The following is a 19,277-nucleotide window of genomic DNA, read 5'->3' as shown; positions in this document are numbered from 1 at the left end:
GCCTCTGCATTCCCATATTCTCATTCATTCCTCACACACATACAAACACACAACATTTCTTGTTGCCACCCGAGCTCAAATCACGGGCTTCTCAGTGTGCCCAAGTTCGCCACTTTTCTGAGGCTTCTCCACTAGTTCCTGATGTGGAAAAAATGCCGTTATTTAACTTCCACAGGGGTCTTCCTTCAGACCGCCGCGGAAACTTTGCCACGTGTGTTTTCGCCTCCCGTGCCCCCTGTTCTCCCTGGTCCCAGGAGGCGGGAACACACGTTCAAGCCTTTCGTACGCTCCACTTCCCCACAACAGATTGGCGGCGCGTCTAAGATACACGCGCACTTATCTTTTCGGTAGGCGCAGGGGCTAGGAATGGGCGGGCTAAAGCCCCCTGCGCTTCTCCCCCGATCCCTCTGATTCCCAAGATGGGTTTAAGAACTTATCTTGCAGGAGCGAGGGGCCGAACTGCTTCTCCGGCGGGGCGGGGCCCCTCGCGAGTGATTCTGGAGGAGCTGGGCTCTGCACGTCCTCTCCTTCCGAAGTCTCAAGCGCAAGCCCCGTGCCTCGGGGCTTGCGCATGCGCGTTGACGAGCCACACCCTGCTGGGCTCCTGATTGGCCCGCGGCGCCCCCGAGCATGCTGGGGATTGTAGGCAGGAGACTGCTTCTGCTGGGAACTGTAGTCTTGGAAGGCTGCTTTTCTGCAGAAGGGGCACAGCAGCCTTTTAAATGGATACACCTTTCTGGGAATACCTCGTCCACTCATCACAGCCCCCACCATACCCCTCTGCACCCCCTGCCTAGGTCTGGTCTTGGCTTTGGCCCTGACAGCCTAAATTCAAAGGACGCCTGTGTAAAGGGATTTAAATGCACCTTAACGGCCACCACAATGAAAAGAAACATAACAGATTTGATTTCTAAAGAGGAAATACCAACGTCTGGGAGATACAGGTCTATACGATGCAGGCAAAGCAACTGAGTCTTTGGGTCAGTGTTGATTAATAAGAGACAGTTTTACAGTCTGCCCCTAGATAACAACTGTAGGGGTGATGGACTCAGTTTGCCCCCAAGCATCCCTGATGGCGTCCTTTCTCTTGAGCCCTATTTTAACTACAACAACAGACTTACTGGAGAGAGAACAGAGTGTTAAACAAATTGCAAAAAATGTCAGCTTGTGCTCTGCAGAGGTGTTAAGTAAGAATTCGAAGGAAGTAAGTGATGCAGCCCTCTCTGCTTTAAACTGTTTTGAACTCTCTAATAAATGGGTTAGAATTGTTAAAGGGGGACGTACAAACACATACAGGAATATTGATGGAAATAACTAAAGAAGTAAGTGAGTGTGAAAGCTCCACAGTAGGTCTGGAGACGTGGGAAAATCCTCCCTGAGTGACAAACTGAGAAGTTTAAAAACAGAAATTAACCAGCAGTCCTCTCTGGGGGTGGATTTACAGGGGAGGTGGACGGTCATAAGCCTCCAAATGTAGATCTTGAATGAGAATGTGAAATCTCTAACAAATGAGATATAACAACAAAATAAAAATGGGACGGTAGTGGAGATCGTGGCCCAGGAGAATATGGAACAAATATTAGATGACACTTCTTTATCAGAGTCTGTTTTGGAACAATGTATGCACTTGGCCCAAATCTCAGAGGACCAGAATCTACAAAATCAGGAGGCCGCCCAACTCAATCAAATCCACTCAACTTGGCAATAAAACTGTGGTAAAACCAAGTAAGATCAAGGAAGAAATACGAAGAAGAAAAGGAAAAAGTTAGAAGCTGGAGATAGGGAAGCCATTTTTAAGTCTATGCAAGAACAAAAAACAAAGCATCAAAAGGTCCAGGAAGGCCGCAACAACGCAATCTGTTTGTGCAACTAACCATCCATTGACTAATAGAAGAGTGATTCATTGCAAAAGATCTAAAAAATCAAAGAACGTAAAATAGCAAACAGAGAATGAAGCAGTTTCCCCACAAAAAGAAGATTGATCTGACAAAAGTCAACAAATCAAGTCCTTGGAAGAAAGGCACACTAAGAATAGCCCAGTAATGATGGCAGTTACTGTACATGTGCAAACAGATGAACTCCAAGCACCAATAATGTGGGCATCTATATTTCCTCAGTGAAAAAAAGCACATCACAGCCTCTATCGTCTCAAACCAATCTATTACAAGTCAGTGTCTAGTCGAGGGGGTGAGCACAGGAGTGGATTCCAGACCACAAAATAAGGAAAAAGATCAAGAGACGGTAAAGTCAAATCGATAATTATAGTCAAGTAAATGAAAAGCGATTTTTACTCAAATGGAAGATGCGGGAAGAAAAGACATATTTGAAGTGTGTTATCAGAAACCATTGCTTGGCCTAAGAAGTACGATAAGTACCCAAACCAAGAAAGAGGGGAGAAAATAAGGCAGTAACACTCCTCAATTGTCCAACCTTTTGTAATTCCGAAGGTGTGGATGAAATGTTTCAATGGGTAGAAAAAAATCAAAACCATAAAATCGTAGTGCGATCTTTGGAATTTTCTGAGAGGTGGCAGACCTGTTTTTCTTTACCTCTCCGGATATGGAGTATATTTGTTTTCCTCATGCTAAATGCACATATACTGTGGAAATGGGTTCAAAGTCCAGACTTGGGGCCAGTGCTGTTCTAGCTGCCAACTTGGAACTGTGCAATCGGGGATATGAGGTATCATCCGAATTGCTACATGATAACAGACAGGTGCTGAATGAAAAGACGGGTGTATAGAAAATGGTATTCCTCTGGGGTCCGAAAGTAATATTAGGAAGAGGATAGAGGATAACATGAGAATAGAAATCAGCAGCTTAATTCGAGAGCAAAAGTGTGGTCTTTAATTCCAGATATACTATCCCAGAACTCCCAGAAACGTGGTCTCCCTGAGGAGTCCCTTTAGTAAATAAGATGTTTAAATTAATGGGTTGTAACACAAGGTGTTCCAGTTCATTTAAAAATAAGGCGATCAGGGAGGAAATATTCAACCACCATGACATAATTGTATTTCAAGAAACATGGTTGGCATCTAGTTTTAGAGTAGATGGGTTTTCAATATTTGAACAGTGGGCCTCGGGTCATGGCGAGGAGCGGCCTGCAGGTGGTCTCCTAATCGCCTTTCGAAATTCTATTGTCTCAAATTTGTAACAAAACTCCAGGCATTCTGGCTGTAAAAGCTGATATAAGGAGCAAAAAGATTTGATAAAATCCTCCACTTCTAGGGTTGCGGGTCCCAATGGTCCCAAAAACCACATATTAAATTCTGACACTTATTTGTGGTCAAGAATATTAGTACTCTTGTTTGAGGAAGTAGTGAAGACAACGCATATCCCTGAGTCATGCCGACGGGCCATAATTATTCCAATCTATAAGAAGGGAGATCGGACAGATCCAACATATTATCGTCCGGTCTCCCTTTTGGACGTTGACAGTAACATTTGGCAGGGGTGATATTAAAATAATTAGAGCTCTGAGAGGAACGAGAGGGTATTCTATCCAAACATCAAATAGGTTTCCGTAGGGGCCTTTCATCCTCGCTAAATGGTCTTGTAATGAGTACAGTGTGCAGTAGGTAATTTTTGAGAGGAGGACCGGCTCTATTCGATGCTTGCATTGACTTATAGCAAGCTTTTGACCCAATCAACAGAGCTGATTTATGGTGCAAGCTAAAACAATGGGGATTGCCTATATTGTTATTGGCAATCATTGTGGAGCTGCACGAACACACCCAACTACAGGTAAAGTTGGGTATGCAGGGCAATTTATCGGATCCGATTACCACCGAAAGGGGGGTGAAGCAGGGATGTGTAATTGCCCCCTGCCACTTCAACCTTGATGTGGCAGAGACTCTGGATAGTTGTGCTTTGACAAGTCCAAAAATAGGGAAGGAGAGGATGAACTGGATCGCCAATGAGATTGTGCTGCTTAATTATACCCCTACAGGACTCCAGCATTTGCTAAGTGTCTTGGGGGTTTATGCAAGGCTAAATGATCTGCAGATAAATCCTTCCAAGTCAAAGATAATAGAATTTGAGACCACTCAAGCGAGCGCCTCCCTTCACATGGCAGTTAAATGAACAGGTGATACCAGTGGTTAAGTAAATCCTGTACCTGGGCTTCAAATTGAGGTTCTTTCCCATGCTGCGGTCCTTGACTTTGAACATGGAAGGTAAACCTATGCAATTTGGTTGCCAAATGAAGAAACCTAGTCACGTTTAATGTAAATTCTCACTGGCTCCATTCATAAAGTTCTATATTGGCAAGGTAATCCCATCCCTCATTTATGGTTTGGACACAAACCCTTTAATAAAAGTGATGGATTGAAGAAGGATGGAAGGGAAACTTTGGAAACAAGTACTTGTCCTGCCTTAGAGTCTATCTATAGCCTGTTTGAGGTATGAACTGGGTTTACAGTCATTGCGATCCCATATAGATTGGAGGGTCATATCACTAAACAGGACGATCTTAGTTCCTAAGCAGAACTGTTTATATGAAGATTTAAGAGTGATGCTACAAGAGACCTCAAATCATTTCTTAAATGAATTTCTAACATTTCTGTCAAACATTTTGCAGGAGTGCGAAAGCACTGAAAATGACCTGGTATACAACTGTTGAATGTGAAAGAACACATTCACTGCACATTCACTCCTTACTCGCCTTATCACACTTGCCACACTTTCACGCACTATCAACGCAGTACCACTTTCTCTCACTATCCAATACCTCACCTTCTCCAGAGGATGGATGAAACGGATAAGTCAACACTATTTCAGTCATTGTCATCTTGCGATAAACCCAAAGGCTATTGACAAGTGTATTTAAGGCGTTTGCAAATCTACACTGGATAGCTGAATTCCTGAGGTTCCGCCTCAACGTATTGCCTACATGAGAAATCCTGTATGTTATGCATAAAGTTGAGTATGCAGATACTTTATGTCCATTGTGCAGGAAAATCTGGAATTTAGACCCTAAGACATGTAATGAGTGATTGTCAGGTTACCTGGGGGTTCAGAGTTAAGAAATTCTCTAGATTTGTTCATACTGATTGGAGGCTGTCGTCACCATCCTTCTGGGAAATAATGGTATCTGGGCAGGAAACTTTGTTGTCAACGGAAGTTTTGAAAGTATTGAAATAATAACATTCAATTTCTGTATACATTTTAATCGGTATATTGAAGGAATTGTAATGATGATTGCTTCCTATGTTAATCATATGCAGACATATTGTTTGTCTGTAATGTGAAAAGACATAAGCACGGCTATAACCCAATAAATACTGCAATTGGAAGAAAACAATTTAGTTTGTTGGCAGGGAAATCCATTGTAGCGATAGAGACAGATAGGCCTTTTCCTTTTTCTGTTAAATAAAACCCTTGAAATGTTAACCTTGAGCCTGACGACTCCTCCTGGACCAACGCAATGCATATTTAGATATCTGGTCTAACGGCCCAATTGTTATTAAACACAATGTAAAATGCTCAAGAATCACTCCAAATCTCGGAGTCGGTTAAAGGGTTGTTATTAAAATATCAATAGGCTCTATGACCGTCCCGTTTCTCGTCTCAATGCACCTCCTATGTAGCCCAATCGCCCTTAGCCCCAGGTTAGTATATTGTGATTGTTTCAGCCTTTGTATGCTAATTGCTAAATGGACCAACGCAATGTATATTTAGATATCTGGTCTAACGGCCCAATTGTTATTAAACACAATGTAAAATGCTCAAGAATCACTCCAAATCTCGGAGTCGGTTAAAGGGTTGTTATTAAAATATCAATAGGCTCTATGACCGTCCCGTTTCTCGTCTCAATGGACCTCCTATGTAGCCCAATCGCCCTTAGCCCCAGGTTAGTATATCGTGATTGTTTAAGCCTTTGTATGCTAATTGCTAAATGAACTGAGATGTTGACTTAAAGGCCCTTGGCTTTATCTTACTAACCTCCCTCAGGGATGTCCTAACTTTCCCTACTCTAGTCAGTGATTAGCGATCTAGAAGGATGTAGGATTTGTGTGTCTTGCAGACACTCTGCTTCATTCAGTCTTTTCCCCTCACGCTCACTTTCTCCTCTCTCTCCCCCTTCACCTTGCTACTGCACTCCCTCTCACAGTCCACCTGCCTCCACTCTCTTCCTCCTCTGCCCCTGATGTGTCTCATACCTTCGAGACCTTGCCTCCACCCTTTGATGTTACTTCTCCTTCCTCCACTCTACTACACCCTCCTCTGCTCTACAGCTCCCTCCTCCACTCTACTATTTCTTCCTACAACCGACAACTCCTCCCTGCACACTACCACTCCCACCAACTCTAACTCAGAAACCCTCTTTCACTCACACATTCACTGCACATTCACTCCTTACTCGCCTTATCACACTTTCACGCACTATCAGCGCAGTACCACTTTCTCTCACTAGCCAATACCTCAGCTTCTCCAGAAATCATCTCCACACTCCGCTGGTCCTTCCTTCCTGCTGCTGGTACCATGGTCTTCCAGCTCACCGTTCTTGGACCTCACCCTAATAAACCATTCTTCCTGTTTCCTATGTTCTTCTTTTAACCCACTCCTCCTACAGGGATTGGCTTTCTATCCCTGCCCAATTTGGCCTTGTCTGCCTTGCCAAGACTTGTAGGAAGTAAAGTTTACAAGTAGTGAGCTAAACCCTGTTCACTTCGTCCACGTGTACCCGCCACGGAATAGCAAAGGCAGCCCAGGAGCTTGAATGTTCAAGCATGTGTTAGGGGGCGCTGTTCCTTGCGCCCCTAAGGAAGTCCCTGTGTTGAGAGGGATTGTGTACTCTGCATTAGTCCCTCGCCTGGGGGGTGTTCGGTAGCAGCTGTGCATGCCCATTATTGTTACACAGCAGCACCACACATATTTCCTATTAGGTGCATATCGATGGTGAATAGTTAAGTTAAAAGGGTTTGTTATTAACTATCATATAAGTTCGTAATAAGCACAGGAGACAACAACTTGCCACCTCTTTCAACCAAGCCTAACTACCTCGCACATGAAACTCACACTTAACCTTCTCTGAGCCTTACGTCATTACACTATTCACCTATATTCTTTTTTTTTGAAAATTTGGTTTTATTAGAATTTTACAATTATGACATAATGCAAAAAATAATGCAAACATCCATATATAGCAAGGTGAGGTCACAACTTCCCTCCCCCCCACCTCCTGCACCCACCCCCCCATCCCACGCCATGGTTTAATGGTCGATAACAACAACAGGGTCCAGCACATTATCTGAGGATACAATGCAAGCATAGGGTTGCTTCCGAAAGAGAAACAGTGCTCAAAAAACAAGGTCCAACATATAAGAGTCACATTTCCTGTAACAATTGATCTCCTCCCACTCCAAAGGGGTTGCCCCGATAGTATTGTTCCCATCAAGAGAACCGTCTGAGATGGTTACTTGTGCCTCAGGCTATTTTCCCGTATTTGTCAAAAAATGGCAGCCATAGGGCCTCGATGTTAAATTTGGATTCATCGATCAGGTGGGTCAAATACTCCATATCGTAGATTGCCTGTGTTTTCGCTACCCACTCCCCCTCCCCAGAAGGTCGGGGTGATTTCCATTTTTGGGCCCAGCAGCATCTAGCCGCGACTAGCATGACCTGCAACATGTGGTCATGTTTCACCTTGGGGTCCCCCTCTACCTCAATACCGAACAACACCAGCCAGGGGGACAATGTTCTCACCATTCCGTCCACTCCCCTTATCCATGACAGGACCTCACTCCAATAGGTTTGTGCCACCTGGCACTTCCACCACATATGGACATAGTCTCCCTTTTCAACATGGCATTTCCAGCAGTGGGGGTCGTAACCTTTTCTCATTCTGGCTATCCTTTGTGGGGGGTAGTGCCATCTGTGTATCAACTTCAGGGCCTGGTGGCGGTATTGGGGTGCAGTTGTGGAACGGTGTGCCTGCCTACAGATCTTGGTCCATCTTTTTTCCGTTATGGGGTGCCTAGGTCCTTCCCCCATTGTACTTGGGAAGATGGGGGGTCCCGTTGGGTAGAGAACAGCAAGAAGCTATAAAGCCGCGATATCACCCCCTTGGTACCTTTGTGTGTTATGAGGAATTTCTCAAAATCGGTTAGGTCCCGTCTAAGTGTGTTTCCCCATCTGTTCTCGGTAAGGGCACCCTTGAGCTGTAGATCTCGAAAGGGGGAGAGGTTAGGGAGGCCTAGGGCGTCCTTCAAGTCACCAAGAGAAATAAACACCCCATCCACCCAAAGCTGTCCGGCCCTACAAAGACACAGCTCATACCATTGCTGGAAGGCTAGTGGTTCGTTGATCCCTTCCCAAAGTGGTGGAGCCCAGATGCAGCTCAAAGGTGAGGGCCACGTTGTGAGCCATCTCAGGTAACCCCCTTCCTGCCAAATGGACCACAGCACTCCCAACACTGGATGTTTCAGAACCCTTCTTGGAATGGATGTCTTGGGGACCCATAGCCACTCGTCCAATGTGACTGGCTAGAAGAGTGTGATATCTAATGTTACCCATTGTTTCTTTGGGCCAGCCATCAAGTGGTCAACAAGGACGCGCAATTGTGACGCCTTATAATAGGTGTCAAGATCGGGGAAACCAACCCCACCCTCATCTTTGGGTCTTGTGAGAGTGTCGTAAGCGATTCTATGGGATTGTCCGGCCCATAGATAACGGAGAAGGGCCCGCTTGATCTCCAAAATGGGTTTGGTATCTGGGTTGGCAGCATTTGAAACAGATACAAGAATTTTGGGAGGATTACCATTTTGATGGCATTGAGGCGAGCCATCCATGAGCGGCCGGATTTTGAAAAGCGTCCCAGTTCGTGTTTGATCGACCTCCATAGGGGCAGGTAGTTTACTTTGAAGAGATCCCCAGGTGAGAGTGTCCCTCTGTACATTTACAAAACGGAAGGTTATCGATGTATTGTCTCTAAGTATCGTTGAGCTGGCCTGCCGGGAACGCTACTGATTTAACTACATTGACCCTGTAGCCTGCCAGGGAACCATATCGCTCCAGACTATTCAAAACCTCTGGGACAGCTTGGGATGGTTTAGAGAGATACAGGAGGACATTGTCGGCAAACAGGGTTATTTTGTAGTCAGTTCCCCCCATTTTAACACCCTGGACCTGATCGTTAGTCCTGATTGCTATAGCCCAAGGTTCCGTCACCAGGGCGTATATGAGGGGGGACAATGGGCATCCCTGCTTGTGCCTCTCTCTAAAGGAAAGGACTCTGACTCTCTTCCATTGACCACCACTTTAGCGGAAGGGCGGGAGTAGAGGGCCGTCATCCATCCCCGCCACCTGGGTCCCATCCCCAAGGACGATAGAACCCCCTCCATGAAGGCCCAGCTCACCCTGTCAAATGGCTTCTCCTCGTCTAGAGACAGGAGAAGGGCACCGTCGGATTTCACTCCATTTGAGCTCAATATGTGCAGGGTTTTGCACATACTATCCGCTCCTTGTCTATTTACTACGAAGCCTACATGATCGGGATGTATCAGCCGGGGGAGACACCTTTCTAGACGTGTCGCCAGGATCCCGGTCAAGATCTTGGCATCTGTGTTCAGGAGCGAGATGGGCCTATATGAGCCACACTCCGCTGGGTCTCTGCCCGGCTTAGGGATAACTGTGATTATGGCCTGCAGGAATGTCGGTGGAATGGATTCTAAGGTTTTGATTTGGTTAAATAATTTGGTCAGTGGTTGGGTTAGTTCGGACTGGAATTGTTTATAGAAATCCGCTGTGTACCCATCTTCCCCCGGGGTCTTGCCTATTTTAAGCTTTTTGATGGCCTCTTCCACCTCCTCCTCCGTTATCTCCTTGTCCAGTGTCTCTCTCTCTAGGTCTGTGAGCTTGGGTAGGGGGTGGTCATCAAGATATTTTCGAATTTCATCCAGTGATTCACCCTCTTGTTTGGTATAGAGGGACCTATAAAAGGCAGCGAATGATTCGGCTATGTGTTCAGTTTTTATCTGGGTGTTACCCGCCCCGTCCTTGACCTTTTCTATGTGTCTGTCCGCCCTGTTTCCCATATGTGCCAGAAGAGTCCCAACCCTGTCGCCCCTCTCGTAGTATCTCTGCTTCGTGTATCTCATTTTTTTTAACTACCTCTCCAATCAGGATTGTATGCAGAGCCTGTCTCTTCTCTCTCATTTCACTCAGGAGGTTTTCGCGCTCTATGTTTCCCTTGGTGAGCTGTGCCCTCATGGCCCGCAGGTCTTCCCGGAGTCTGGATTCTATCAGGGCCCTCTCTCGCTTCTTACTCGAACCCTCTGCAATGAGGAGACCCCTGAAGGTGGCCCTCACTGCCTCCCAGACTGAAACCATTGGGACCTCCCCTGTGTCGTTCGATAGGAAGAAGGCTTTTATTTCGTTCCTAAGGAATTCCCTAAACACCTGGTCCCTCATGAGGGTATCATTACAGCGCCACCTATGTGATTCCACGTTGGCTTGCAACCGCCATTCCATAACGAGGAGCTCATGATCTGACCAGACTGTAGGGTTTCCAAACTCTCCCCCTACCTCCTCCGAGACCAGCAGCAAGTCAATTCTAGTGTATGTTTGGTGGGGAGGGGAGAAGAACGTGTAATCCCCAGGTGTTTGCCAGCATTTGCGCCATAATTCACCTATATTCTAACCTTCACTCATGATGCTCATATGGACAGGCAGACTAGGAGACATCTCTTCTTCCTTAATGCACACAAAGCAGCCAACCAATTCCAGAAAACGTCCATCCGTTAGCCAGTCCGTCAAAACCCCAAATGCAATGCTGCACCCACACCGGATTACTCATAGACACCATGCTAACTGTGGGGAAACAAAGCCCAAATCATTCCTCAACAACCGGACCTGGGAAATGCAAGTCTGACGTTTGAAACACTCAGACTTCAGGCATATGATTCACAACACCTATATAGATAGACACTACCTGCACTGGCCATTTCCCTAATTACAAACATAAGGGAGAAGAAAAGGATGTGAAATAATTGTGCCCCATAATATCATGGATAGCGAGTTTTTAAATATTTATTTGCGTGCACAGAAATTGTGTGGATTGGACCCACTTACATTTGCAAATGTGTGTTGTAGGTTCCCCCACCATGACTTTTTCCACAAGTCAGGCAAAATGTAAAACAAAGGTGTTAAAACATGCAAAATCGCTATTACAGCTTTGTTTCACACTACAGCTGACAGTCAATGGATCCCTGTGGAATTCTCCTAGTTTTAGCGGGTTCTAAAAACAGACAGATTCTTTTGAAAGCCCTTTGTTTTACACCTGCCTGTAAGTCTCATGCAGACATAAAACCATGTGTTCTTTCAAGGTGGAGGCGGAATGTATGGTGCAAATGTTAGTTCCACTTGGTGCCCCTACCGTGCCTCTAAAAGAAACTAATATCCCAGAGTGTGGAAGTGAGGCGCACCTTAGTTTTACGCTTCACTTTTACACTATGTGGATTACAAACATGTCTCTGTAAGTAGTTTACTGTTACAATCCACAAAGGAACCTACCTCACGTTTTACTGAGCATTGTCAACTAGTATTGGAGGCCAGCTCAGGATTGGGGTTGAGTGGGGTGGATGGTTGTGTGTGATTAGTGGGGCACAGAAGCACATACATTGGAGGTGAAGGACAAATTAAACACTTAGAAAGTCCAAATTAGATGTTTCTGTCCTAAAGTACAGTGAAGGAAACTAGCTGTTTAATTTCATTTATAAGGCAGTAGCCTCTACTAAGAGTCTAGGGAACTGTTTGCTTAGAGACTCTTTCATCTCCACCAACTTGTTTAATTTTTAACCCTAAATTGCAGAAGAAGGACCCCTAGTCACAGGAGAATGTATTTCACGTGGTATATCTCTGAGCTGTGCAGAGTTATTAGCTTATGTGGTTTTGTTTGAGGGGCAGTCACGCTGACATCAGCTAGGCTCATATTTGCTTTGGAAGGGATGATCAAAGGATTTATGGGCCAGATTATATGCCCATTCATTTCACTTTTTTATGACCGGATTACAGGCATGCCTCTGGGTAAAAGTTTGAAGTGTGAATATCTTTAAAATGTGACTTTTGATGATTTCCCATGGAGGACAATGTAATTCATATTGCCAATGGTGGTACTTTTTAGCGAGTGCTAATATATTGAACTCAGTAACATATATTTTTGTAATGCATCCTTCTTTTCACATGCTAATTCATGCCAACTAAAAAATAAATTGTCCTCTTCCGTTCTGGTTGTAAAATTACTCGAACTCCTGCAAGTGCCTCTGCTCTGCTAGTACCACTGACCAGAACAATATTTGTCCATAGTTTCTTTTCTGTGTTGGGCATATTTGTACTCTCTATTTAGATGGGAGCATTTGCTTGTTTTTAAGGAATAAAATCTCTGCTCCTCAGCCTTTCTGTAAGGCTAGTTATTAATACTTGTCAATGCTCTAATCACAAGGCAAGGCAATGTTGTTGGTAAGCCATGGCACAGGCATTCTGATGATGCAGCAATTCTGAGGCAATTGTTCTACTGACGCACACATTGAAAGAGGCATGTTCCCCATGGCTCTGATTTAGTTAATGTTGGTGTCACATGAACACTTATTAGCATGTTTTCTGGCACACTCCTTTTGGTTGCAAAGAAGAAACCCTGAACAATATTCCAGAGATCTGTGTGCTCACAATAAGGCTATTCAAGCTCGACTACACGGATTTTGTTAAAGAATATATATATATATATATGATAAACTCAATAGTTCATAATGTAGTCGGATTCATCTATAATACATCTTTTCTATGTGAGAGAGAACAGACACCGCTCATGCAATTTTGCCAGCGCATGCATTTCGGACATGAGTCTGTTGTCAGGGCAAAAAATGTAACCTCATATGATAATCAAGATAGGTTGATCATCAATCAGCCAAGTAATACAGGCATTTGAATATAGGTCATCAAAACAGCAATAAGCCAGGTAATACTACTATAGTGCAATGCAAAAATACATCCAAAGTTAAAATCAAAAAAGGGAAAAGAAAACAAGAAAAGGATGAAAAGTCATTAGTCATCAAGCATATAGCGTCATGGCATAACCATAAGTGATAATAAAATGTGACGGACAAATATTTGTATATATTTTTATATGGGGAATGCTCCTTGGGTACCTCTGTCCATAGTGTTTCTCCCGAAATCTTCAGTGAAGAGGAAAATAAGTTGCTAAATGTCTGTGGTTAACCTGGAGCAATAACAATCAATCAGTGAAATGGTAATAATGGTGAATCCTACCTGAACCACTCTATAACCGCCCAATAATGGGATGTGTGAGGTTTACAACCTAGAACAAACATATGGAATACACTGTCCCATGTATTAATTATGCTGCAGTAAGAATAACATTCAAGGGAGTTTCTATTTATATTGAAAGTATTTTGGTTTCCATGAACGTGCCATATAGTGCTCCCTCATCCATATCTTAAACTGCCTAGAATAGGATAGTGAGCAAAATGGCAAAAACAATGTATAAACTGAAAAATAACAGAACAATGGAGCTGGCATACAAACAAAATCTTATATGACGAGTGTGCCTACACAGTATGTTCATAACTTCTTTTTTGATCTTTATATAATGTCTATCGAAACATAGCTACATAAACTGTGTAAAATGAGATACTGAGCAAACATTTTTAAACGTTAAACTGAGAAATAACACCACAAAAGTGTTTGCTGGTATACAAACAAATTATTATACGAGGAGCGTCCCTATTCTATGATCATTACACAAAACCTAGTTAATAAATCCTTTTTTCGATGTAGATATGTTGTGTATCAGGAAATAGTTACTCAGGAAGGTTGATCACCCATAACTGTCTGTATTGTGTATCTTGTCAAGAGGCTAACAGGATATTAAATGCAAGTAAGTATTAGGTTGAACCTGTGTAGATGTCAAAGTATGCAAAATGAACCCATAGCGTTGTATCAAAAATGGGTCAAAATATGTTCTGTATGAAGTGGGCGATATCCTGTGCCAGGTAATATAGATTCACAACGTTAAAATGTTCGATGGTCATATTAAAGATAGCAAAGGAAATGACAATCCTCATGATTTATGAAGGAAGTAGAAACAAATCTGTATGATATTATGTTATTTCATCACCCAGTGTCTTAATACTGCTCACTTCTCCTTCTTGGTTCTGATGTTTAATCTGTGCTCGTTCCAACGGAACCTACATGGGCGTGAAGATTGTCCCCTGAAACAAATGCCACAAGGGCATTTAATTGCATACATTACATTTATTTTTTGTGTCACAGGCAGCATGATTGTGTAGAAGTATCTTTTCACCAGTTCTCGGGTGGTACACAAAATTGCCTCTGATAACAATACTGCAATTGTTGCAGTGCATGCATGGGAAAGTGCCTGTCTCTTCATTCTGTAACATCGGTCTCCTATCAGGGTCAATGTTGACCAAGCGGTCTCTAAAATTTGCACTGAGGTTATATGCAAAATTCGGACATTCTTGAAACAGATGTTCCACTACTTCTGAATGGTACCTTTGTTTTTTCATCTTTGTATCGAATATTTTGATATGTACACCAATCCTGGTTTTGTTCTTTGTTGCAGATGTTTTTTTAGGGGTTTTTCCTCAGTGCATAGAACATATCGTGCATTGCCTCGGGGCCAGTGTTTGCCACTTGACAAATTAATAATCACAACTAAGCCCTTTGTTTATACTGGGCACCCAAAGCTTTCATTAGGTACATACACATTTTTCACTGCACATGGTAGGTACTATGGCAGCTCTTGAAGTCTTGGTTTGGTTTATGAGTGCTCTTATAGCCACCTATAAAACACTTTATTTAGTTAATTTATGTGGGAAAAGTGATGTAAATTGCACAGTTTATATTGATTTAAGACTTGCTGTGGTCAGGAGGGGGAAATTCCCTTACACACTTCAACTACAGATTACAGATAGTTCACGAACTATGCGAGATCACAAAGTGGCTTACCTCGTTAGTCCGTTGAGCACATGGAAAATATTGGGTACATGAAAGCAAACAATATCCACACTTACAGTAAATTAGTTACCTGAAACATTGCCTCGTAAGGCTGAACGAATAGCACAGGCATTGAAAACACTGCATTTGCTAGAGGTGAAGTCGAGTTAGGCTTGTCTTAAAAATAATCGACCTTGACTATAAAGCCCATAAGAGGCACACATTTGCCTATTTATGTTATTTGCTGTGTCATATCAACCAACCAGACATGCAAGGTGGGCCTCTAAAAAGTCTCTCTGACTGATGGAATAAAAAGAATCTTTGCAGCAACTCCTAAGGCTAGTCGTTTCACCCCTATCCCTTTACATCAACGACGACTTTAAGTTTCAGGAAGATCTGAAATCAAACTTTTTTCCACAGCAGTATAGTCATCTACCTGGCCTGAAACCATACCTCACCCTGTCAGCCACCACTTGAAAGTACCATGAAGCAGAGGGCACTTGCACAATATGAAATTTATAAATACAGCTGTGGTGGTTTATGAATAAATCTTTACAGTATAGCATGTGAGGTGTCACTTCTAAAACTTCTATTACACTTCCTTCCAAGTGCTTCCTCTGTACCTGTTCCATAGGTGTACAATATGGTGATGTCTGCGATATTATGGTACTGTTGCTCTTTGTAAGAATATTGTCTGCATTTGAGTTTTACACCCGATATTGTTGAAACGGTCATGTGCCTACATAATTTGAATTGCGGATAATGAAAAGAACACAAAATAGGAACCCACTACATGTACAGTTTAACATAAAGTATGTTGTGAGGTGCACTCTTTGCTTCTTAATCTATTTGCCAATTACATGGTATACATTGCTTCATGCGGGCAGTGCTTTAGAGGGGCATCTCAAAAATATAAAGTTTTATTTAATGACAGGCTTCAGTTCATGTTTATTCAATTAGTATTTGTTTCAGCTGACCCGTCAAACTCACGCACAGGATATTCACAGCATGAGTTGCAATTCAAACGCTGGCAATGGGTACCGTATCCTTATCCCTCAAAAAAAATTGCATGAAATGGAAAAAATAGACTGCCTCACATATGAAGCGAGAAACAGATTTGGCATGCAGAAATAAAGACATGGTACACAGGATCCCATAGGTGGGCATACTGAGTAATATATCTTTCCTGAGGAAGGCCATCATAATCTAGAGCAACCAAGAACGCCCAGAAGGACGAAACACAGGGTGTCGACCCATATTATACTACTAAAACAACAGTTCACTGCAAAAAATACAGCAGTAGAAAAAGATTTTTTTTAGATACTGCCTCAGAAGGTGGCTCATAAATAAATGCTCAAGAATAGAGATTCTAAAACAATAGCCAACTAGTCAGTCCTGTGTGTGAGAGAGAAAACAATAGGTGGAAATCATTGTATACATATGTTTTTTGTCATGATTTATATTTGTTCATATGACCAGTGCACTGATGTGTAGTTTGTAAGGCAGCTGTTGTCTGTGTATAGAAAGGACATTTATTTATTTAAATGTACCGCATATCAGTGAGATGTTTTTAAAGTAACCAATGTTTTGCAACTGATAAACTCTCAGTAAATGGAAAATAAAGAAAATGATTCTTAGCAATGTCTGTCCAAAGCCTGCACCCTGATCATTGATTATGTATATTATTTGTTTCAGCTGATGCATGAAGGAGATGCTGACAGAATTAAAAAACAGTTTACTCTGCTGTCTTTTGATGACTTAGTGGCATCTGCTGTTCCAATGTACCCTGAAGATCCACCGTATTGGGAAAGCTTCATTTCGAAGCAGGAGACACCGTCCCGACAAGGAGCTCATTCAACATAATGAGTTTGCATGAAGCAAAGTCCACATTTCTGAAGACTTTTTGTTGCATGGGAAGGTTTACAGACCCCTAAAATGCTGAACAATCAGTGATGTTAGACGTGCCTCATTTTCGAACAAGCAGATTTAAGGTCGAGCGTATCACATCATGTGCATGAAAGCCATTGAAATGACGCTTTGAAGCATTCCAGGTTAACACCTCAAACTGAAGTCCAGAAAAATATTAAATAACTTTACAGTGGCGCACTCGTAACTTTTTTGAATTGTTAATTTATTGATCTTGTTTTAATCAAAACCAATTAATGCATCTGCAGCAAGACTGCATCTGATCCAGAAAGTCTGATCACCTGATGAAAGCCACATTCCACCAAATATGTGTACATTTAGAATAGCAAGCAAAAATTAAGTGACTACAAAGCAAGTGTCACATGAAAACTTGGTGACAGTTCAACTGTTTTTTTAATAACATTTTTGTGACCCTTCGTGCCATACCGCTCTCATTTCCCATGGGATCGCCACTCTAACCGAGGGGTCCATCACCCTGATTAGTGCTACGGAACGGTAACCCCTGCTGTCTAATTCCTGGCTTAGACTATCGATGTTCTCCCTAAAACCAGGGCTCTCTAATCTCCCTCTGGGACTTGTTACTTTTTAAAATGTATTCATATTTATTAAGCGCATAACAGCCCATGTGCATCTTGATGCTAGTTACAGACAGTGAACAAAGCTTAGTTACAGTAGAGAGCGGAAATACAATTTTCACCTTTCCCTACTGTAGCCAGATGTTCTTGTTTTATAGGGATTTTTGAAGTGCCTTGCACTTTCTCAGTGGAATTCAGGCTTGTTCATTCATGCCCATGCTTATCTCTTCCGTTCTCTACTCTTACTGTCGCACCTTCTGCCACCCACTACTCTTCTGTCCTTCTGAGGGTTCCCTTCTCTTAGCTTTCAACTCCACCCTTTGATGTTACTTCTTATCGCACTCCACTACTCCCCCTGCGCATTCCTGCTCCCATCTTCTATGCTACTCCTCGCCTCCTATCACTACTACTCTCCTAATCCCACTAATATTCTCCAACCACGTTAATCCCCCACCATGACTCTACTCATTCTACCACTACTCTTTCCTCCTGCCACCACGGTACTACTCCTCCTCCCAACACTACTACTACTCCTCTGACCACTACTACTCAGCCACCCTCCTTTCACACAGTACCAGTTTTCTCACATTCACACCTTACTCGGCCCTCTCTATATGCACTTGTATCACACAAATATGTACACTTGCACTGCAGAACCACTTTCACTCCTGAACCAATACCTCACCTGCTGTGCAAATCTGCTCCACAAGCTGCCATTCCTTCTTTCCTCCTGCTGGCCTCATGGTCCACCACCTCATTTCCTGTGAACGAACCCGAACAACCCACTTTTTCTTCTTCCTGTCCCTTGCTTAACTCTCCCTCCCTCTGTCCTGATTTGCCAACCTTCCTTAGCCAATCCTATTCTGTCTTCCCCTCCTAGAATGTGTATTTACCTATTGAAAGTCTTCAAAAGGAGACTAACCCCACCCACTTCCCGCATGTGGACTTGCTGCGCCTCGAGATTGGCGTCTGAAACAGAGCAATCTTTCTGTTTGTATTCCAAGATGGTGTTGTGGTAAGTTTGGGATTCAATGGTGTATTTCCTTCTTTGTGTTCCTGGTGGGTTAGTGGAATTGTAGTAACAGCCATGAGACCTCCAGCACCAGCTGGTCTCTTTTTGTTAGCCTCCATACGAAAACTGTGCTCTGCTACAGCAGCTTTCTGCCTGCTGTAAGTAACAGCGTGGCATCAGACCTCTACACTGGGATTGCACATAGGTGCTGCGGCTCTCTCCTTCTACTGTCTGTACGTGGAGACTGTTATTTGCTTGAGGAAATGTTCCTTCCTGTTGTGCTTTCCTGTTATCTGTTTGCATGGGGATCATGGCTGCCTACTCCTTCACGTGGTCTAGACTTACAGGATTGTGCATCTGTGGAGAGGGAAAAGAAACAGTCCCGAACATCTGTTTGAGGGATGATATCAGCATTAGGTGATCTGCACAGATACATACTGGCACAGGAAACGGATGGTTAAACTTCTTTCTTTGCTGGAAAGGTGATGAGAATTCCCTAGCTGCACCCTGGAGTTTGACTGACAAGGTCTCTCGCCATCTCGACAAGGCCAGAAAACTGCCCTTGTCACGCAAAGTAAACCTGTTCAGTTCATCTGGACTAGATGAACAGATATCCTCAGAGGAGGCCATCTGTTGTGTATCTTTGCAGATTCTGCAAGTCCTCTTTTCTACAGAGAGACCAATCCATGCTCCCGTAACCTCCAAGACCTGCAATGTATTTAGTCGAAGTTCATAAATATTGTTCGTGTTATCTGAGAAGGAAGGAGCCTAAGATAGGCTTGGGGGTCTTCG

The 19,277-nt window shown here is 43.2% G+C and overlaps 1 protein-coding gene across 2 annotated transcripts in view; it reads left to right on the top strand.

Annotated features, from left to right (window-relative positions):
- Positions 1-17,085, top strand: part of AASDHPPT (aminoadipate-semialdehyde dehydrogenase-phosphopantetheinyl transferase) — a 512,586-nt gene extending 495,501 nt beyond the window's left edge. For both annotated transcript variants that reach the window (XM_069640723.1, XM_069640722.1), the window contains one exon: positions 16,668-17,085. In XM_069640723.1, coding sequence (XP_069496824.1) covers positions 16,668-16,835 — 168 coding nt within the window. In that variant the 3' untranslated portion in view covers positions 16,836-17,085. The remainder of the gene's footprint in view (positions 1-16,667) is intronic.
- The last annotated feature ends 2,192 nt before the right edge of the window (positions 17,086-19,277 follow it).

The sequence above is a fragment of the Ambystoma mexicanum genome, chromosome 7q (genome assembly GCF_040938575.1).
Source record: "Ambystoma mexicanum isolate Mex_15411 chromosome 7q, UKY_AmexF1_1, whole genome shotgun sequence".
Classification (NCBI taxonomy): Eukaryota; Metazoa; Chordata; class Amphibia; order Caudata; family Ambystomatidae; genus Ambystoma; species Ambystoma mexicanum.
Note: the sequence above shows the minus strand (reverse complement) of the source record. Positions and strands in the feature narration are given on the sequence as shown.